The 19,606-nt window shown below is 41.0% G+C and overlaps 1 protein-coding gene and 1 long non-coding RNA gene across 3 annotated transcripts in view; one reads left to right on the top strand and one right to left on the bottom strand.

Annotated features, from left to right (window-relative positions):
• Window positions 1-13,796, top strand: part of TMED10 (transmembrane p24 trafficking protein 10) — a 46,524-nt gene extending 32,728 nt beyond the window's left edge. The window contains exons 4-5 of the mRNA XM_012438067.2: window positions 9,464-9,590; window positions 10,024-13,796. Of these exons, the coding sequence (XP_012293490.1) occupies window positions 9,464-9,590; window positions 10,024-10,145 (249 nt within the window). The 3' untranslated portion in view covers window positions 10,146-13,796. The remainder of the gene's footprint in view (window positions 1-9,463; window positions 9,591-10,023) is intronic.
• Window positions 10,068-19,564, bottom strand: LOC105707216 (uncharacterized). Of its 2 annotated transcripts, XR_010342084.1 has the most exons (3): window positions 19,415-19,564; window positions 18,165-19,083; window positions 10,068-13,893 (listed from the first exon to the last, which is right to left on the bottom strand). It is a non-coding gene; the product is annotated as an uncharacterized LOC105707216 (long non-coding RNA). The 2 variants fall into 2 exon arrangements; XR_010342083.1 differs by lacking the exon at window positions 19,415-19,564 and having other exon boundaries at window positions 18,165-19,404.
• Window positions 19,565-19,606: the final 42 nt, after the last annotated feature.

Here is a 19,606-nt window from a genome sequence, read left to right as displayed (position 1 = left end):
TGAGCCAAGATTGCACCACTGCACTCCAGCCCGGGCAACAGAGCAAGACCCTGTCTCCAAAAGAAGAACTTTGTTCCCTTGTTAATCAGAGCACACTGAGCATATGTAGAGTTTTTGAGGCATTTAATTTCAGGCCCTTGAGATAATGGACAGGCTTTATCTCCAGAGGATTTGGAACCTTTGGCATCAGTATTAAAGGAATGTGGCACACTTCTTTAACTTTCTTCACATCCAACACATCTCTCCCTCATATTTGTGGACTCATAATTCTGAAATCCCATGTGGTCCTGTAAAATTGAATAGTAATTGTACCACACTACCTACCTAAATTGTTATTAGTTAATGTACGTGAAATTGCTATCTAACACAATATAAATATAAGGTGATATTATTTGGAAGACAAAATGCTTGTCATATTGTAAAGAAGCATTAAGTCTTGTCGTTTGAAAGAGAAAGAATACCTCTGTCCTCAGAAATAAAGCACTTTTGATTTTGATTTCCTGTATTGTAGTTTATGAACCTCTGACCACTGTCTTGCTTTTGCCCTTCAGAGAGTGTGTCTTTATAGATTCAGGATGTGAACCAAGCCACTTCTTTTTAGTTTATGATCTGTGGACTAGAGCAGTTGTTTGCAAGGACTTATTGTCTGATTGTGCAGCTGGGAGAGTGCAGGCAATTACTGTCCCACAAAGAAGGAGCTATCTGACACATCTTCTAACTCCTGGGCTGTGCATCCCACAAGTAAAATACTGTTTTGCCTAGGGATTCTATCTGTCTGTCATTGCTATCAACAGATATACCAAAAACACAGCTGCCCTAGTTGGAGCAACAGCTGAAGACTTTCTAAAATTTCTGTTTCTCTGAGTGCTCTCAGGAAAGAAGAACTTTGACCATGTACTAGATCCAAAATCCTTTTTTCTTTCTTTCTTTCTTTTTTTTTTTGGAGACAGAGTCTCACTCTGTTGCCCACTGGAGTGCAGTGGCATGATCTCGGCTCACAGCAACCTCTGCCTCTTGGGTTCAAGCAATTCTCCTGTCTCAGCCTCCCAAGCAGCTGGGACTACAGGTGCATGCCAACATGCCCAGCTAAGTTTTGTGTATTTTTCGTAGAGATGGGGTTTCACCATGTTGGCCAGGCTGATCTCGATCTCTTGACCGTGTGATCTGCCCACCTTGGCCTCCCAAAGTGCTGGGATTACAGGCATGAGCCACTGGGCCTGCCCCCCCCTCCCTTTTTTTTTTCTCTCTTTTTGAGACAGAATCTCGCTCTGTCACCCAGCCTCTAGACTCATTGCAACCTCTGCCTCCCAGGTTCAAACAATTCTCCTGCCACAGCCTCCCAAGTAGCTGGGATTATAAGCGTGCACCACCACACCCAGCTAATTTTTGTGTTTTTAGTAGAGACAGGGTTTCACCATGTTGGCCAGGCTGGTCTCAAACTCCGGACCTCATGCCATCCGGCTACCTTGGCCTCCCAAAGTGCTGGGATGACAGGCATGAGCCACTGTACCTGGCCACAATCCTTTTCTTGATATAAGTTAAATGAAATAACATGGGTAAAGCACCTGACACATAATTAGTTTGTCATTTCAGTATATTTTATACTCGTTCTGGAAACTGGTATGGTCATGACGGAGTAAATAGGCTCTTTCTAAATTTCATTTAGCCCTAACATTGATAGTTTTAACTGGGCTTATTTTGGCACCTTGGTGACCTTTTGAACTTCTGTGACTACTCTCATCTCCAGGAAGTAGATGTCCTTAGATCTAGGTAGGTCTGTTAATTTTTTTTTTTTTTTTTTTTTTGAGACAGGGTCTTATTCTGTCACCCAGGCTGAATTGCATGGCTTATGGCTCATGGTTCATTGCAGCCTGAATTTCCAGGGCGGCTCAGGTGGTTCTCCCACCTGAGCCCCCCGGTAGCTGGCACTACAGGTGTGCGCCACCACCACACCTGGTTAATTTCTTATGTGTGTGTTTTTTTTTTTTTTTTTGTAGAGATGGAGTTTTCCTGTGTTGCCCAGGCTGGTCTCAAACTCCTGGGCTCAAACGATTCACCTGCCTCAGCCTCCCAAAGTGCTAGGATTACAGGCATGAGCCACTGCACCCAGCGGTGTTATGTTTATCTTGCTGTGTTAGACTAGATCATCTTCACATTTATTGCAGTGCTCCTGGAGTAGTTGGTGGGGGCTGTGGTGGGAGATGTGGAGGCAGCAAACTACTTTGACTGAATTTGTCTTGTCACAAGAAGCTTCTCTCTTGGATCTTGATGCTCCACCAAGGAAAAGAATCTAGAGATTCTCTAGAGGTTAGATTAATACCTCTGTTTTAAGAAGCAGTTTTTTCAGAGAGTTAACACCTTTTCTTGGCACAGTTACATATAACTGTGTAAACTCTTTAGATTCAAAGCATCATTATAATGGACGGTTTTGATATGGTTTAAAAAGAGTTTAATTTTACTGCTATTTTGGAGGTGTTATACAGGAAAAGGCTTTGTAACTTGTAGCTTTTCCAAACAGTACCTACCATGACTGCTAAGAATGATGTTAATAGATATGGTGGTAGAGAAGGCTTTCTGCTAGGCAGTGAGCCTCATGAAAATAGATGCAGGCCAGGCCCAGCCCAGTGGCTCACGCCTGTAACCCCAGCACTTTGGAAGGCTGAAGTGGGTGGATCACCTGAGGTTAGGAGTTCAAGACCAGCCTGGCCAACATGGTGAAACCCTGTCTCTACTAAAAATACAAAAATTAGTCGGGCATGGTGGCAAGTACCTGTAATCCCAGCTACTCGGGAGGCTGAGGCAGGAGGATTATTTGAACCCAGGAGGCAGAGGTTGCAGTGAGCCAAGATCATGCCACTGCACTCCAGCATGGGTGACAGAGTGAGACTCCATCTCAAAAAGAAAAAGGAAAGAAAAAAGAAAATCGATGCAGAGTGCTCTTAGCATACAGGAAACACTTGCTTCAGGGGACCAGCAGCACTTAGCTACTTTGAGAAAGTTGGCTTCTTTGAAGAAGGCATAGAGTGGGCAGAACAGGTCAATTACAAGTGTTTACTATGTATCAGGTGTTTAAGACTCTATAAACTATAAATCGTTTTAATTTCCTTGAGTTCAGGGGCCAAACTAGTGTGGAGGGAGGGATAGGATAAAATCAAAACAATTTGTGAATATGACTATATGATTGAGTGTTAATTGTGTGACACAGTAAGTGTTGTAGGGGTTCAGGGAAGAGACAGCACGGACAGGAGTGGTTGAAGGAGGCTTGAAAGATAGGTCCGATTTGGGTACAGTGAGCATGTATGCTTTTGGAAGTCAGGGATTCTCTTCTCAAATTTTACAGCAGAGTTTGGCAATTTAAATGCTGTAATGACCCTGGTAGGGAGTTAAGAGACCATGGTACTGTTCATCTTGGTTGGCCACCCAAAGGGCTGAGTAACTTTACGGAATCTTTAGTTTCCTCATTCACCTTGTAGCTATAACATCCTTTGATTATTTAACAACTACATGCAGCTTGCCAGGGGAATGTCACCCCCTACTGGAGAACCTGTGGTGTACATTATCTTACAGACTTGGCAAAACACCTCATGCTTCCAGCCGTGAAGGAAAGTAGAATAGAATACCAGCCTGCCTTCATGAAACATGTATAATTTGGCATTCTTACAGATCCTTTGAACAGTTCAATCAACTATTTAGAAGAACAGAACAACAGAAAAGTGGGAATTTCAATATTGAGGATTTGTTTTTTAGCTTTTTGCATTGTGATATAAAGTCTTGATGCTATTTATTGTATGCTTAGTCCTGAGCAAGTAAAGAAGGTCTTCTTGAGAATACTTACCATGATTTGTCTTAAAATTTTACTCTATTGCCCCATAAAAATAATAGCAATGGGAAACCTAGGACGTTTATTAGTCAAGCTTTATTAGTCAAGCAAAAAGGACAACTTACATAGATCCTTGTAGCCTAATAGAGCTTGTTCATTTCACCTTTGATTCAGGAAAAACTTAGTATAGTCATCTGGTTTTCTTTATTAAATTTCTAGTACTTACAGAATAAACTCGGAGAGACTTGAATTCTGATCCCAATGCACCAAGCTGTGATACTTGGGGCAAGTTATTTAACACCTCAGAGCCTTAGTTTCCTCATCTACAAAACTTAAGGATAAAAATATTCACCTTATAGGTTTGCGAGGATTAAATGAGATTATAAAATATACCACATTGTGAGCATATATGAATAGGTCTGATTCATTATACTACCTTTTTCATCCCTTTCCCCAGTTTCGTCTCAGCCTAACTTCTGAGCCTTTTATTTGCTATTATCCCCTCCCCTCCCAAAGCATGTGTGTATGGCAATTATGTGTGTACATGCACACACACCCTATAGTCTAGTTTCTAGCACACCAGACTGTTTATGTCTTGACTGTTCATAGTTGCTAAACGTGCCTGCACTTTACTCCCTCCGTGTTTTGGTTTACAGGTTCCCCTCAGCCTTAAAGGCCCTCTCAAAAGTCCTGCCCAACTTGTGAGACCCAGCTCACCCACTTCCTGTTAAGCTTCACTTTGTCCTCCCAACTAGAACTCAGTTTTTAATGTGTATCTTTGTTGTAGAAGTTACTATATAAAGCCATATATTACGGTTATAACTTACTGTGTAAGCCTCTCCATCAGATTATGAGAGCTTAAGATCATAATTTATCTTGGTACCTTGCACATAATAATAACTCAAAAAACATTAAGGCCTTAAAATGTTAAAAAAAAAAATCAAGCAACTTTTTACATTTGTTTTAAGCTGGCTACAAAAGTCTATTGTTAATTATATATTCTTGCAATAAAGTTTTTTTTCTGTATTACTATTATTACTTTGTAATAGAAATGGGGTCTTGCTGTGTGTTGCACAGGCTAGTCTCCAGCAATCCACCCACCTTGGCTTCCCAAAGTGCTGGTATTACTGGCATGAACCACTGCCCCTAGCCTGCAATGAAGTGGGGGTTTTTTTGTTTGCTTTGTTTTGTTTTTACCACTGACTACTACTATTTCTTTTATTTCTTTTTTTTTTTTTTTTTTTGAGACAGAGTCCACTCAGCCCAGGCTGGAGTGCAGTGGTACCTTCTTAGCTCACTGCAACCTCTGCCTCCCAGGTTCAAAAGATTCTCGTGCCTCAGCCTCCTGAGAAGCTGGGACTACAGGAGTATGCCACCATGCCTGGCTAATTTTTGTATTTTTAATAAAGACAAGGTTTCACCATGTTGGCCAGGCTGGTCTCAAATTTTTGTCTTCAAGTGATCCCCCTGCCTCGGCCTCCCAAAGTGCTGAGATTACAGGTGTGAGCCACCACACCTGACTAATTTTTTTCTTTTGTAAAAATTAACAACAGAAATTTATTTCTTATAGTTCTGGAGTCTAGGAAGTTTAAGATAAGGGCGCCATTGTGGTCAGGTTCTGGTGAGGGCCCTCTTCTGAGTGCATACTGCCTTTTCACTCTGTTCTCACATGGAGGAATGTGGAGTTACTTCCCTTAATAGCATTTAATTGTTAAGTCTGTCAGATTTTGGTGGTTTGAACAGATTTTTGTTCTTTAATTTCCTCCAAATATTATTTTGATTTCTAGGTTTAGATTCAATGTAGAAATAGATCTATGATTATTGTTACTGTTGAGTATCCATAGTGTACTAGGTGTTTGGAATAGCAAGTTAGATTTCAGTACTGTTTTAGTCTCTTGAGATTTCTTTAAGATTTCTAGACTTTAAATTAGTATCATGAGTGAACATAATTATTAGGCAAAAATGACTTTTAGGCAATGAGACTTCATCCCACTAATGAAGTTTTGAAAATAATTTCCTGGATGAAAGATGGGATTCAACAGAGAATTTTTTTGTGTGGAGAGGAGTCATAGTCTCACTCTGTCTCCCAGGCTGGAGTACAGTGGCATGATCTTGGCTTACTACAGCATTGACCTCCCAGGCTCAAGTGATCCTCCTGCCTCTAGCCTCTCAAAGTGCTGGGATTACAGGCGTGAGCCACTGTGCCTGGCCTTGGCAGAGATTTTGTTGAGGAAATAAAATCAACTTTGAAGATAGGAATTTCACTGTTTGGTTATGAATAGAGGTGTAGAGTCTGGAGTAGCACCTGTACTAGGAAAGGGGTTGGGGACTGAATGATTAAGTAAACAATGTGGAATACAAGCAGCGTGGAATGCTATGCAGCAGTTAGGAAGAATAAAGTGAATTGATAAGCACTGACATTTTTGGAAAGATCTTATTAAATGGAAAAAAGGCTGTAGAACAATGTATATAGTATGATCTCATTTTTAAATATATTTTAAGTTATATTTTTCTGTGTACATTTACATAGAAAAGCATAATATCTCAGAAGAAAAAGTGTGTAAAGATAATATATCAACTTTATAACCATCGTTACCCCTGGAAAGCAATGCGGGAATGTGGGGATTGAGGAACCATGAAGGTAGACTTTTGGTTTATATTCTCTTTGCTTCTGGAGTTTGAATTTTTAGCAGAAGAATATATCCATGTGTTGGTTGTACAACTAAAAAATAAATTTTATTACTGGAAAGGGATTGGGTACAGCTTGCAGGGGGCTGTAATCTACAAAAGCCATCTTCAGTACAAAGTTTAATTCCATCATTGTTTTTTGGGTTTTAGGCCTCTGGACTATTGTCCTTTAACCCAAAAAAAAAAAAAAAAAAAAAAAGGCAGGAAAGGGGGATTAAGCAGGCTTTAAAGTAATTTTTAAAAATATTATTTTCAGCTGGCAGAGGCACAGCCATAGTTTCACTTCCAGTTTCTTTTGCAAATTTCTATTTAGGGAACTTTAAATAATTTATCTCTAAGAAGTATCATGCCATTTCCTTTATACTGTCTCATTCAGGAAGCTCTGGGGTGGCGGGGGGAAGTACAGAGCAGGAGGAAAGATGTTAGACTAAGGCTTAGCTTGTATAGCTCCTGTATTTTTCTTGGGGAATGTTTTTGTTCTGCAGCTCTGTATAAGATCAATGAACAGATATATATTCTGGGTTAATGACAAAACCTGGCATTTGGCCATACAACTAGGAAAGTTAGCTCTGTGCATTAACCATTGGTTAAATCTTACACCCAGAAGCTGTTCTGCAGTTACCAGTCACACCATTAACTGTAGCCAACATTTTACAAATGCAAGAAAATGTGCATCTGGTGAGAGAAAACGTAGGTGTATCATCATAAGTCTATCACCATATTTTTATGGACCTTAAATATAAACTCAATTTTTATATCCCAATCTTAACAGCAGTTTGTTTTATTTTAAATAACTTTTGTTCACACATTTAGTGAAGAATATAATAAGAAAACATAAAATAAATGCCTCCTATTCATCCCTTGTTGACTGCTGTTAACATTTCATAGAGAGAAAGGACAAGGACAATGAATTGAACAGAAGAGAGGAAAAAAAGTGGGCCATAGGGAATGTACAGTAAATAGGGAGTAAAGAAGCAGATATAGAAACAGAATTATTAAGGCCAGGTGAGGTGGCTCATGCCTGTAATCCCAGCATTTTGGGAGGTCGAGGCGGGCAGATCACCTGAGGTCAGGTGTTTGAGACCAGCCTGGCTAACGTGGTGAAGTATCATCTCTCCTGAACATATAAAAATTACCCTGGTATGGTGGTGCACACCTGTAATCCCAGCTACTCGGGAGGCTGAGGTGGGAGGATTTAAGATCTGGAACCTGGCCAGGAGTGATGGTTCACACCTGTAATCCCAGCACTTTGGGAGGCCGAGGTGAGCAGATCACAAGGTCAAGAGATCAAGACCATCCTGGCCAACATGGTGAAACCCTGTCTCTACTAAAAATTCAAAAAATTAGCTGGGCATGGTGGCGCATGCCTGTAGTCCAGCTACTCAAGAGGCTGAGGCAAGAGAATCACTTGAACCCTGGAGGCAGAGGTTGCAGTGAGCCAAGATTGCACCACTGTACTCCAGCCTGGTTTCAGAGTGAGACTCCATCTAAAAAAAAAAGAAAAGAAACAAAAAGAAAAAAGATCTGGAAAGTTCTGGTGGTTTATCCCATTTTAAAGACAAGCATAATCTAAGATTGATAAGAAAAAAACATAGAATAATGAAATCTTTGCTGGTGTGATACATGCCTCTAGTTAACTCTTAGAGTTTTCTTAGGGGTCTAAGTTGAGAACAGGAGACAGTTAATTTATTTCTCACATCCTTCATTCCTCAGTACACAGGGAATTCCCTTCGAGATTTCTTTTGATAATTGGCTGTGTTATTTCTAAAAGAAAAATTCAGTGTAGTTTTCTCCCATCTGTGCTCTGATAGTAAACCTTAAAGTTGTAGGATTTATCGGAACAAACCGGAATTCTCTACTTGTGTATTTTGAATTATTACCTTAATGCTATAATAAAACATGCTCTCAGTCCTATGTACTGTCAAAGCTTTAATGAATTTAGTGGTTTTTCTTCTAAAATCAGATTTGAACTAATATGACTCTCAAATTTATTATATTAATAATATTGTTTACTTCTTACACGAGTGGAAGGGCAAAGTAAAGTGCTTTACTAAAGTCCAAAATCAGCTGGGCCTGGTGGCTCACACTTGTAGTCCCAACACTGTGGGAGGCCAAGGTGGGCAGATTGCTTCAGCTTAGGAGTTCAAGACCAGCATGGGCAATATGGCAAAACCCCATCTCTACAAAAAGTACAAAAATTAGCTGGGGGTGGCAGTGCATGATTGTGGTCCCAGCTACTGGGGAAGCTGAGGTGGTGGGATGATTGCTTGAGCCCAGGAGGTTGAGCCTGCAATCAGCCGATATCGTGCCACTGCACTCCAGCCTGGGCAACAGAGTGAGTGAGACGCTGTCTCAAAACAAAGTAAAAAATCTTGAGACAATAGTATATCTTACTTAATAGCCTACTGTTATTATATTACTTCTAAAGAGATTTTAGTCAAAATTAAAGTATCAAAAAAGGTCTGAAATGAAAAGATACAGTCTATAGGGAAAGAAAGAAGCCCAAATTTTAAAATGTTAGGGTGATTGATAGGGAAGAATTTAAATCTGGTGAAACTTAAAAAAGACTCCTAAGCTGGGCATGGTAGCTCACGCCTGTAATCCTAGCACTTTGGGAGTCTGAGGCGGGCAGATCACAAGGTCAGGAGATTGAGACCATCCTAGCCAACATGGTGAAGCCCCATCTTTACTAAAAATACAAAAATTTGCTGGGCATGGTGGTACGTGCCTGTAATCCCAGCTACGTGGGAGGCTGAGGCAGGAGAATGGCTTGAGCCGGGGAGTCCGACGGAGTTTACAGTGAGCCAAGATCACAACACGGCACTCCAGCCTGGCGACAGAGTGAGACTACATCTCAAAAAAAAAAAAAAAAAAAAAAGACTCCTCCGTTGCCTTCCTTATGTTCTTGAGTGAAGCAGTGTTTTCAGGGAGCTGAAAATATTCATTCTTTTCCAGATTGCAAAAGTTGAGAAGCTCAAACCATTAGAGGTGGAGCTGCGACGCCTAGAAGACCTTTCAGAATCTATTGTTAATGATTTTGCCTACATGAAAAAGAGAGAAGAGGAGATGCGTGATACCAATGGTGAGGGGAAAGGCGACTCTTCTTAAGTGACCCATAAATGAGACCATCCCCAAACTTTCACTTCTGGTGTACCCTTTACTCAGTTTTGCCAAGACCGGTAAATGGAAGGGAAATTGCTTGCTTCACTGTTGCTGCTTCTAACGGTAAATGAGCCTTGTTAGATTTTCAAGAAAGTAGAAATTTCTCCGTGATAAATGCAGTTGACAACATCCTCAGTTAGCCTATACCCATATCAAATAGCACCAATCTTTGTAATTTTCAACATTTATATATAGGATAATGAACTTAAAAAAAATTATCTGAAATCCTACTATTAGACCTAGGGACAGAGTGAAGTTAATTAATTGCCTTTACCCCCGTCCCCTGCCATTGTTTAGCCAGCTGAGGAGGCTCACTTCATTATGTTTATAATGCTTTTTTTTTTTTTTTTAAGAGTCAACAAACACTCGGGTCCTGTACTTCAGCATCTTTTCAATGTTCTGCCTCATTGGACTAGCCACCTGGCAGGTCTTCTACCTGCGACGCTTCTTCAAGGCCAAGAAGTTGATTGAGTAATGAATGACTGAGGCACATTCTTCTCCCACCTTGTACCTCAGCCAGCAGAACATCGCTGGGACGTGTCTGGCCTAAGGCATCCTACCAATAGCACCATCAAGGCACATTGGAGCTTTCTTGCCAGAACTGATCTCTTTTGTTGTAGGAGGACATGGGGTACCACCTATACCCAACAAGTCAATGAGGGACTTCTTTTTAATTTGGTAGGATTTGGACTGGTTTTGCAACAATAGGTCTATTATTAGAGTCACCTATGACAAAAAAATAGGGGTTACCTAGATAATGCCAAAGTCAGCATTTGTCCTGGGTTCCCTTGTATGATCTGTTTGAACCATGTTTTCTTTTCTTCTCCCACTTGCTCAGCAGCTTGGGCTTCCATTCTACTTCTTTTACCAAGATTTTGTGTGACCATGTTGACTTCATTCGCATTGCCCTCTTTCAGTTTTCTTGTGCAAACACCCTTAACTTTCCCTTTACCCTTAGCTGAAATGTTTATGTAGCTTCTGGTGGTATCTTTTCATGACTTTATGTCTCTTAAAATGGTGATGGATGTGACATCTCATAAAAATGAGCTTTGAACTGTAGATAACTCTTAAAGAAAATGTCATTTTAGGCAATTAAAATATTTGTGCTCAACTGCTTGAACTTCTTTCGTGTATGTTTATTTAGTTCTGTGCAATTTTATCACATGTAGATTCATGTGACCACCATCACAAGAGACAGAACAGTTCTATCACACAGATCCCTTTTGCTGCCCTTTTACAGCCACAGCCATGTCCCTTATCCCCTCAGCCCAACCTCTGGCTACTGCTGTTCTGTCCTCCATCTCTGTAATTTTGTCATTTCAAGAATGTTGTATGAATGGAATCATATACAATGTAATCTTACAAGGTTGATTTTTCTTCATTCAGTTAATTCTCTTGAAACCAAATTGCATGTATCAATAGTTTGTTTGTTCCTTTTTTTCTTTTAAAAATATTTTATATATTTAGGGGGTATAAGTGCAGATTTCTTATATGCATATATTGGATTGTGGTGAAGTCTAGGCAGTTCTTTTTGATTGCTGAGTAGTATTCTATGGTATGGATGTACCACAGTTTGCTTAACCATTCACCCGCTAAAGGACATAAGAGTTGTTTTCAGTTTTTTGCCCTAATAAAGCTGCTGTGAACATTCATGTACAGGTTTTTATGTGAACATACATTTTCATTTCTAGGATAAATGCTCAAAAGGGCAATTGTTGGGTTGTGTGGTAAACACATTTATTTTTGTAAGAAACTACCCTACTGTTTTTCCAGACTGGCTGTATCTTTCACATACAGCCACTCATACAATTCATACAGCAATGTATGATTGATATAGTTTCTTCACATCCTCACCAGCATTTGGTATTATTATCTTAACCATTCACATAGATGTGTGTAATGATGCCACATATAGTTTTAATTTACATTTTCCAATGGCTAATGATGTTGAGTATCTTTTCATGTGCTCATATGCCATCTATATATCCCCTTCAGTGAAATGTCTGTTCATGTCTTTTGTCTATTTTCTGTTTAGATCATTTGTTCTTTTTACTATTGAGTTTTGAGAGTTTTTTATATATCCTAGCTAAAATTCCTCTGTTAGATATGTGGTTGCTTGAATTTTTTTTTTTTTTTTTTTGGAGACGGAGTTTTGCTCTTGTTACCCAGGCTGGAGTGCAATGGCGCGATCTCGGCTCACCGCAACCTCCGCCTCCTGGGTTCAGGCAATTCTCCTGCCTCAGCTTCCTGAGTAGCTGGGATTACAGGCACGCGCCACCATGCCCAGCTAATTTTTTGTATTTTTAGTAGAGACGGGGTTTCACCATGTTGACCAGGATAGTCTCGATCTCTTGACCTCGTGATCCACCCGCCTCGGCCTCCCAAAGTGCTGGGATTACAGGCGTGAGCCACCGCGCCCAGCCCTGAATTTTTAACATAACTTCTACCAAGGAAAAATAAGTAAAATTTCCAACTCTTTTTGCATGGCCACTTACTTAATTCCTGTCCTTCTGTGTTCCACCTAGAGAATTAAGAGATATGATGTATAAAATAGACATCTAGGAGGGCCATTAAGAGAATAAATACTTACAAATACATGTTATGAAAGCAAAGCCAATAGTCACTGTAGGAGTATGAGGTGCTTAAGGGCCAAAACTCATGTAAATAAGAGAAAATGTGGATATAAATGTTAATAAAGTTATGAAAAATGCTGTCACTTGAAATCTTTCCCACATCTCCTAAGGAAGTAGGTAGGAGTTTATCCTTTCTGTAATCTCTTTTTAACCCTGCTGAATATTACAGGGCTTGTTTAATCACAGTGGCAAGAATTATATGTATCTTGCAGTAAAGAAGCAGAATATTGGAATTGAACCCTGATGTATTGACCTGGATAAAGTACAAAGGTGGAAGAGGGGGTGAGTTATGTTGTTAAAATCTCAGGATATTCTGTTAATGTTCCAGCCACTATGAACCCAAAGCCTTTTTTTTTTTTCCCCATTTTTGACTCCTTGTACTTTATGTGGCATAAAAGTAGTCGTCATTAACTTGTACAACATTGCCATCTGCTGTTGAGAATTGGTAGGTACTGCTTCTGAGAACCTGGCTGCAGTTCCTCACCATAGGGGCAGCAAATGTTGAGAAAGTCTATCTGTCCTGTACTATTACATATACTAAGTTACAGAGGATGCATCCAAATAGAGAATAATAAGTGGGCTAAGATCCATTCTCAAACTTTTTTTCTGAGACAGAGTCTTGCTGCAACGCCCAGGTTGGAGTGCAACAGAATGATCTCGGCCCACTGCAACCTCCACCTCCTCCATTTAAGCGATTCTCCTGCCTCAGCTTCCCAAGTAGCTGGGACTATAGGCGCATGCCACCACAGCCAGCTAATTTTTGTATTTTTAGTAGAGACAGGGTTTCGCCTCAAGTGATCCGCCCGCCTCTGGCTCCCAAAGTGCTGGGATTACAGGCGTGAGCCACCACGCCCAGCCTCCATCCTTAAACTTTTAAATGTGAAATTCTATCATGTACCATTAGCCTAACAAGATTTTCTTTCATATTTCTGACTGGTGCCTTTCCCCTTTTTAGGAGCAACGAAGGCTACTCTGTTGTTATGTTCTTCAGATGTGACAAAATGTCAAAGAAAAGATAGGAAAAGATATTTTATTTTGTTGATGCTTTTGTTCCCAAGTGTGACCCTAAACTTAAGCTTTGTAGGAGCTCACATTCTTTCATGTCCCCTCCCTTTACTCATGCCAAAACTATCAACTGGGATATTTTGTGCTTTTGTTTTAAAAGTTAATTGATATTATACTTTGGTTTTATCCAAAAAGTAAAAGTATTTGCCTTTGACAAAAGACTGATACAAGCACAAATAAGCTTTAAAAACAGGTGTTATCTGCTTTCCTCCGTTTTTGAGCATATTATCCAAAATGGTCTGTATAATATAAATGAGAAGGATGCAGTTTAAGTGAGCTTTGTTATACCATTGTCATGGACCCCTGTCATAAAGCCATTTTTCGATTTGTTTGGGAAAGAGGCATGTGGGATTTATACAGATTCACTTGTAAATGTTGGATTGGGGGGTTTTGTGTAAATTTTCGCAAATAAAGGCTAGCAGAAACCATTTTAGGTGTATATTCTGTTACTCTTGAGTACTTCTGTGTCTGGATTGGTGATAATTCTTCCATATTTCTCCACTTTTAAATTATGGGAAATGATACCTGATGAATTAGAAAAAAAATATTGTTATTCTTCAGTTACTGCAGTTCTATAGTCTATATGAGCTAGTAAAAGATTATCATATTTTTATATATGTAATACATGTACATTTTATATATAATTAAGAATCCTTCATTATACATCTTCAGACCAAATACAGTTCTGTAAGCTAGGCATTTTATTCTCTTTATCGTCTCTATTTTGGAAACTGCTACTATTAGGTTGGTGCAAAAGTAATTATGGTTTTTGCAATTAAAATTGCTACTACATAGAATCATTCCTACAGAGAGCCATCTCCCTTGCCTTCCATTCCTAAAAGACCCCTCCTAATATATGACCTCTCAGGACTCACTATAGGCCTATCATATCCAATGCAAAGCCCCACTCCAGGAGGTAAAGGCCATTTTCTCCTCTCCTTTCACTTACAGTTGAACATTTTTCAAAGCTTTCCAAGAGCCAATATGAAGTGCTTTGCACACTCACTGACTGGCCTCTTATTTATCCTATCTGCATTCTCCCTCAAACTTTTATTATGAATCCATAGTCTGTAAAGTAGTGGTTTCCATTATTTGGGTATAAATGCTTTAATATTAAAAATGTTGGCAGGGCACGGTGGTTCACACCCGTAATCCCAGCACTTTGGGAGGCCAAGGTGGGTGGATCATGAGGTCAAGAGATCGAGACCATCCTGAATAACAAGGTGAAACTTCATCTCTACTAAAAATACAAAAGATTAGTTGGGTATGGTGCCGCACACCTGTAGTCCCAGCTACTTAGGAGGCTGAAGCAGGAGAATCAGTTGAACCTGGGAGGTAGAAGGTGCAATGAGCTGAGATCGCACCATTGCACTCCAGGCTAGGCAACGAGAGAGAAACGCCGTCTCAAAAAAAAAGTTTTCAGGCCGGGCGCAGTGGCTCATGCCTATAGTCCCAGCACTTTGGGAGCAGAGGTGGGTGGATCACGAGGTCAGGAGTTTGAGACCAGCATGGCCAACATGGTGAAACCCTATCTCTACTAAAAATACAAAAAATTAGCTGGGTATGGTGGCGAGTACCTGTAATCCCAGCTACTCAGGAGGCTGAGGCAGGACAATCACTTGAACCCGGAAGCCGGCAGTTGCAGTGAGCCACGATCATGCCATTGCACTCCAGGCTGGGCGACAGAGCAAGACTCTGTCTCAAAAAGAAAAAAAGAAATGTTTTCTTTGAGACCAGCCTGGCTAAGATGACGAAACCCTGTCTCTACTAAAAATACACCCAGGAGGTAAAGGTTGCAGTGAGCCGAGATCACGCCACTGCACTGCAGCCTGGTGACAGAGCAAGACTGTGTCTCACAAAGTCTTCTCACTGATGCTTACTTTTAGAGAGTATAAATAATGAGTTCAGCAAAACTTATAAATTAATAGTTTCAGTAGTATCATTAAACTTAAGTGGTAATATATGCTTTTTTTTTTTTTTTTTAAGAGACAAGAGTCTTGCTCTGTCACCCAGGCTGGAGTGCAGTGACACGATCTCCACTTCCCAGGTTCAAGTGATTCTCCTGCCTCAGCCTCCTGAGTAGCTGGGAATACAGGCATGCACCACCATGCCCCGCTAGTTTTTTTTTTTTGTATTTTTAGCAGACACAGGGTTTTACCAGGTTGGCCGGGCTGGTTTTGAACTGACATCAAGTGATCCACCTCAGCCTCCCAAAGTGCTAGGATTACAGGCATGAGCCACCATGTATATGCTTTATAAATCAGTGTGTTGCAGTGGTGTCTCATATAATGTGAGCTGCATGTATAATTTTAAATTTTCTAGTATCACATTAAAGATGTATAAAACAGGTAAAATTGGCCAGGCACAGTGATTCACGCCTGTAATCCCAGCACTTTGGCAGGCCAAGGTGGGCAGATCACCTGAGGTCGGGAGTTCGAGACCAGCCTGACCAACATGGAGGAGACCCCGTCTCTACTAAAAAAATACAAAATTATCTGGGCGTGGTGGTGCATGCCTTTAATCCCAGCTACTTGGGAGGCTGAGGCAGGAGAATCACTTAAACCTGGGAGGCAGAGGTTGCAGTGAGCCAAGTTCATGCCATTGCACTCCAGCCTGGACAACAAGAGCAAAACTGGGTCTCCAAAAATAAATAAAATACAGGTAAAATTATTTGTTTATTTTTTGAGACAGAGTCTAGTTCTGTCGCCAGGCTAGAGTACAGTGGCATCATCTCAGCTCATTGCAACCTCTGCCTTCTAGGTTCAAGTGATTCTCCTGCCTCAGCCTCCAGAGTAGCTGGGATCACAGGCACGTGCCGCCACGCCCAGCTACTTTGTTTTTTTTTTTTTTTTTTTTAGACGGAGTTTCGCTCTTGTTACCCAGGCTGGAGTGCAATGGCGCGATCTCGGCTCACCGCAACCTCCGCCTCCTGGGTTCAGGCAATTCTCCTGCCTCAGCCTCCTGAGTAGCTGGGATTACAGGCATGCGCCACCATGCCCAGCTAATTTTTTTGTATTTTTAGTAGAGACGGGGTTTCACCATGTTGACCAGGATGGTCTCAATCTCTTGACCTCGTGATCCACCCGCCTTGGCCTCCCAAAGTGCTGGGATTACAGGCTTGAGCCACCGCGCCCGGCCGAAAATTATTTATAATAGAATATTTAACCTAATATACCAAAAATATTATTTCAACATATAGTTAATATAAAAATGGTTAACGCGATGTTTTTGCATTGTATTTTTCATATAAAATTTTGGAAGTCCAGTGTGCATTTTAAGCTATACCACATCTATAGCTTAAAATTAGACTAGCCACAGTTCAAGTGTTCAATAGCTATATGTAGCTAGCAGCTATTGTGGCAGACAGTGAAGGGTACAAACTCTAGTTGGTCTTTGGTAGATTCTTTCATCTTTACAGTAACTCTACGGCCCCTGGGAATTTGCCATTCACAAATTGGAAACTTCTGCAATACAGCAGAAGTTTCTAACCATTCACTTGTTAAAGTAAAATGTGGAAATAGTCTGGTTTCAACCAAAGGCCCTTTAAAATTTTATGCCTTGGCCATGCAAGGTGGCTCATGCCTATAATCCCAACACTTTAGTGGGCCAATCACTTGAGGTCAGGAGTTTGAGACCAGCCTGGCCAACATGGCAAAATCCCCTCTCTACTAGAAATACAAAAATTTGCTGGATGTGGTTGCAAACGCCTATAATCCCAGCTACTCAGGAGGCTGAGGCATGAGAATCACTTGAACTCAGGCGGTGGAGGTTGCAGTGAGCCAAGAGATCTGTGCCACTGCACTCCAGCCTGGGTGACAGAGTGAGACTCTGTCTCAAAAAAAAAAAAGTTATACCTTTAGAATAAATGTTGACTATTTTTGAACTTATGAATATTCAAAGATAAGACAATTTGTTTTAGTTACATCCAATATAATGAAGAATTCAGCAGGAATGTCTCTGCTCTGTAATAGGTCATGTTTCTTCTAAGCTTGTAGTATCTATGCATTATCATTAGAACAATTCAGTTTCAGGCCAACCAAGTTATAGAAAACTAGCTCCTCGTTGCAAAGGTGCCAGAAAAAATGAATTTTAAAGCTTAGGCTGAAATCTATTCAGCCTCATTGGAAGTCAACATTCCCAATTTTAAGTAATTGGTTTTTTTCTCATTCAACTGAGAAACACTTTATTGAGCATCTTTTCTGTTTTAACAAAGTTAACTGAGAATAACAGAATTAACAGTTAATAGAATTAACAGATTTAAACCAAACTAAACTCTGGCGTTTATCTAAAGAGGCAATACCTATCCTCAAAATGCCTTCTAATTTATGAGGATGTAGATGGAATGGCCTCTATCTGGAATGATTTCTCTACTTTGTTTAGCCACCATTGGATTTAACATTTTGTATATTCCTTCAGGGAGTCTGCACCGACATGGCAAGTTTGGCTTGGACAGATGCCCCCCATAAATGCCTTTCTAGAATCTTGCACTTTGATAGCCCTTATACAAACTGTTTTAATTGACTGGTGGTTTTCTGTTACATGGATTGTAAGCTCTGTTAAAGTAGGAATTTTTCTCAAATCCATATAACACAATTTATTATTTATTTATTTATTTGAGAGAGGTTCTTGCTCTGTCACCCAGGCTGGAGTGCAGTGGCATGATCTTGTCTCACTGCAACCTCCACCTCCCGGGTTCAAGCGATTCTCGTGCCTCAGCCTCCCAAGTAGCTGGGATTACAGGTGTGTGCCACCACACCCAGCTAATTTTTGTATTTTTAGTAGAAATGGGTTCTCACCATGTTGGCCAGGCTGGTCTCGAACTCCAGGTTTCAAGTGATCGACCCACCTCAGCCTCCCAAAGTGCTGAGATTACAGGCATGAGCCACCACACCCAGCTAGCCACATGGCTTTCTCAGCCCCATCACATCCTGCTTTTTCATGGCTCAGGAGTCAGATTGCTGGGTTCAACTTCCCAGCTCCCCTTAATAGGTCAGTCACATTGAGCAGGTTACTTAGCCTCTCTGTACCTCAGTTTCTGTAAAATGAGAATGTTAAGAGAATACATAGGACAATACATAATAATGTCTGGGATAATACATGAAAAACTTTTAGCATAATATCCAGAACATAACAATAAATATTAGTTGTTATCTCTGTGATGTAGACCATATTCTCACAACTTTATAGAGTTAAAAAAACAAGCTTGGAGATGTAAAGTTGCCGAAGGTCACATAACTGATGAAACACCTATTGTTCGTTTATTGATGTTTTCCTACTTGATGGCAGGGAGCATGTTATTGCAGATTTCCTGTTTCCAAACAGTGTGTGGCACCGAGTGCTCAAAAAATGTTTCATGAGATCATATGGTCAAAGATCGAGAAAAACATATAGAAGAAATTGAATCGGGAGAAAGAGAAGGCGGAAAAGGAAAGTGTCAGGAGAGTTGACTTACAGTATTTTTGGAGTTGTGTAGAAGAGGGAGGTACTTAGGATGGCTCTGGGAGAAAGAACTGGGCCCAGGGGCCAAGATGACAGGCAGACATTTAGGCTGTCTATATTACCTTTTTTTTCCTTTTGAGACGGAGTCTCACTCTATCGCCCAGGCTGGAGTGCACGATCTTGGCTCACTGCAACCTCTGCCTCCGGGGTTCAAGTGATTCTCCTGCCTCAGCCTCTCGAGTAGCTGGGATTACAGGTGCCCACCACCACGCCCTGCTAATTTTTGTATTTTTATAGAGACTGGGTTTCACCAGGTTGGCCAGGCTGGTCTCAAACGCCTGACGTCGGCCTCCTAAAGTGCTGGGATTACAGTACAGGCGTGAGCCACCCTGACCCGCCATATTATCTTTACTATACTATCTCTCTAAACAAGAATGCTGTCCAACTTTGGAAGGGGGAAGAAGGTGTACACTGAGGCTGCTTCCCCAATCACCCTCTTGAGACAGGCCTGACGCCAAGATGAGACTGAACGACCTCTGGAAATCGAAGTTGTATGGGGACCGGACCAGGGAGGCCGAGGAGGGTCAACAGACTCGTGAGGTCGTACCGTCAGTGATGCTCTTGTTCCCGTGGGAGCTCTTCGGTTCCACGCGGTTCCCACCACGGGCCCGCCAACCCCAGCCTGAGGCCGCACTTTGCAGGCCGGGCCCGAAATCAGGAAACCTCAGCCGTTAGACGAGCCAAGCGAGGAGGCAAAGGCGGAGGAAACTTAGCCGGGCCGGAAACACAGAGAACTGCT

Source organism: Aotus nancymaae, unplaced genomic scaffold (assembly GCF_030222135.1).
Source record: "Aotus nancymaae isolate 86718 unplaced genomic scaffold, 86718_ANA_hifiasm-v0.15.2.pri h1tg000011l, whole genome shotgun sequence".
NCBI classification, from domain to species: domain Eukaryota; kingdom Metazoa; phylum Chordata; class Mammalia; order Primates; family Aotidae; genus Aotus; species Aotus nancymaae.
The sequence above is the reverse complement of the archived record's forward strand: the minus strand, read 5'-3'. Positions and strand labels throughout refer to the sequence as shown.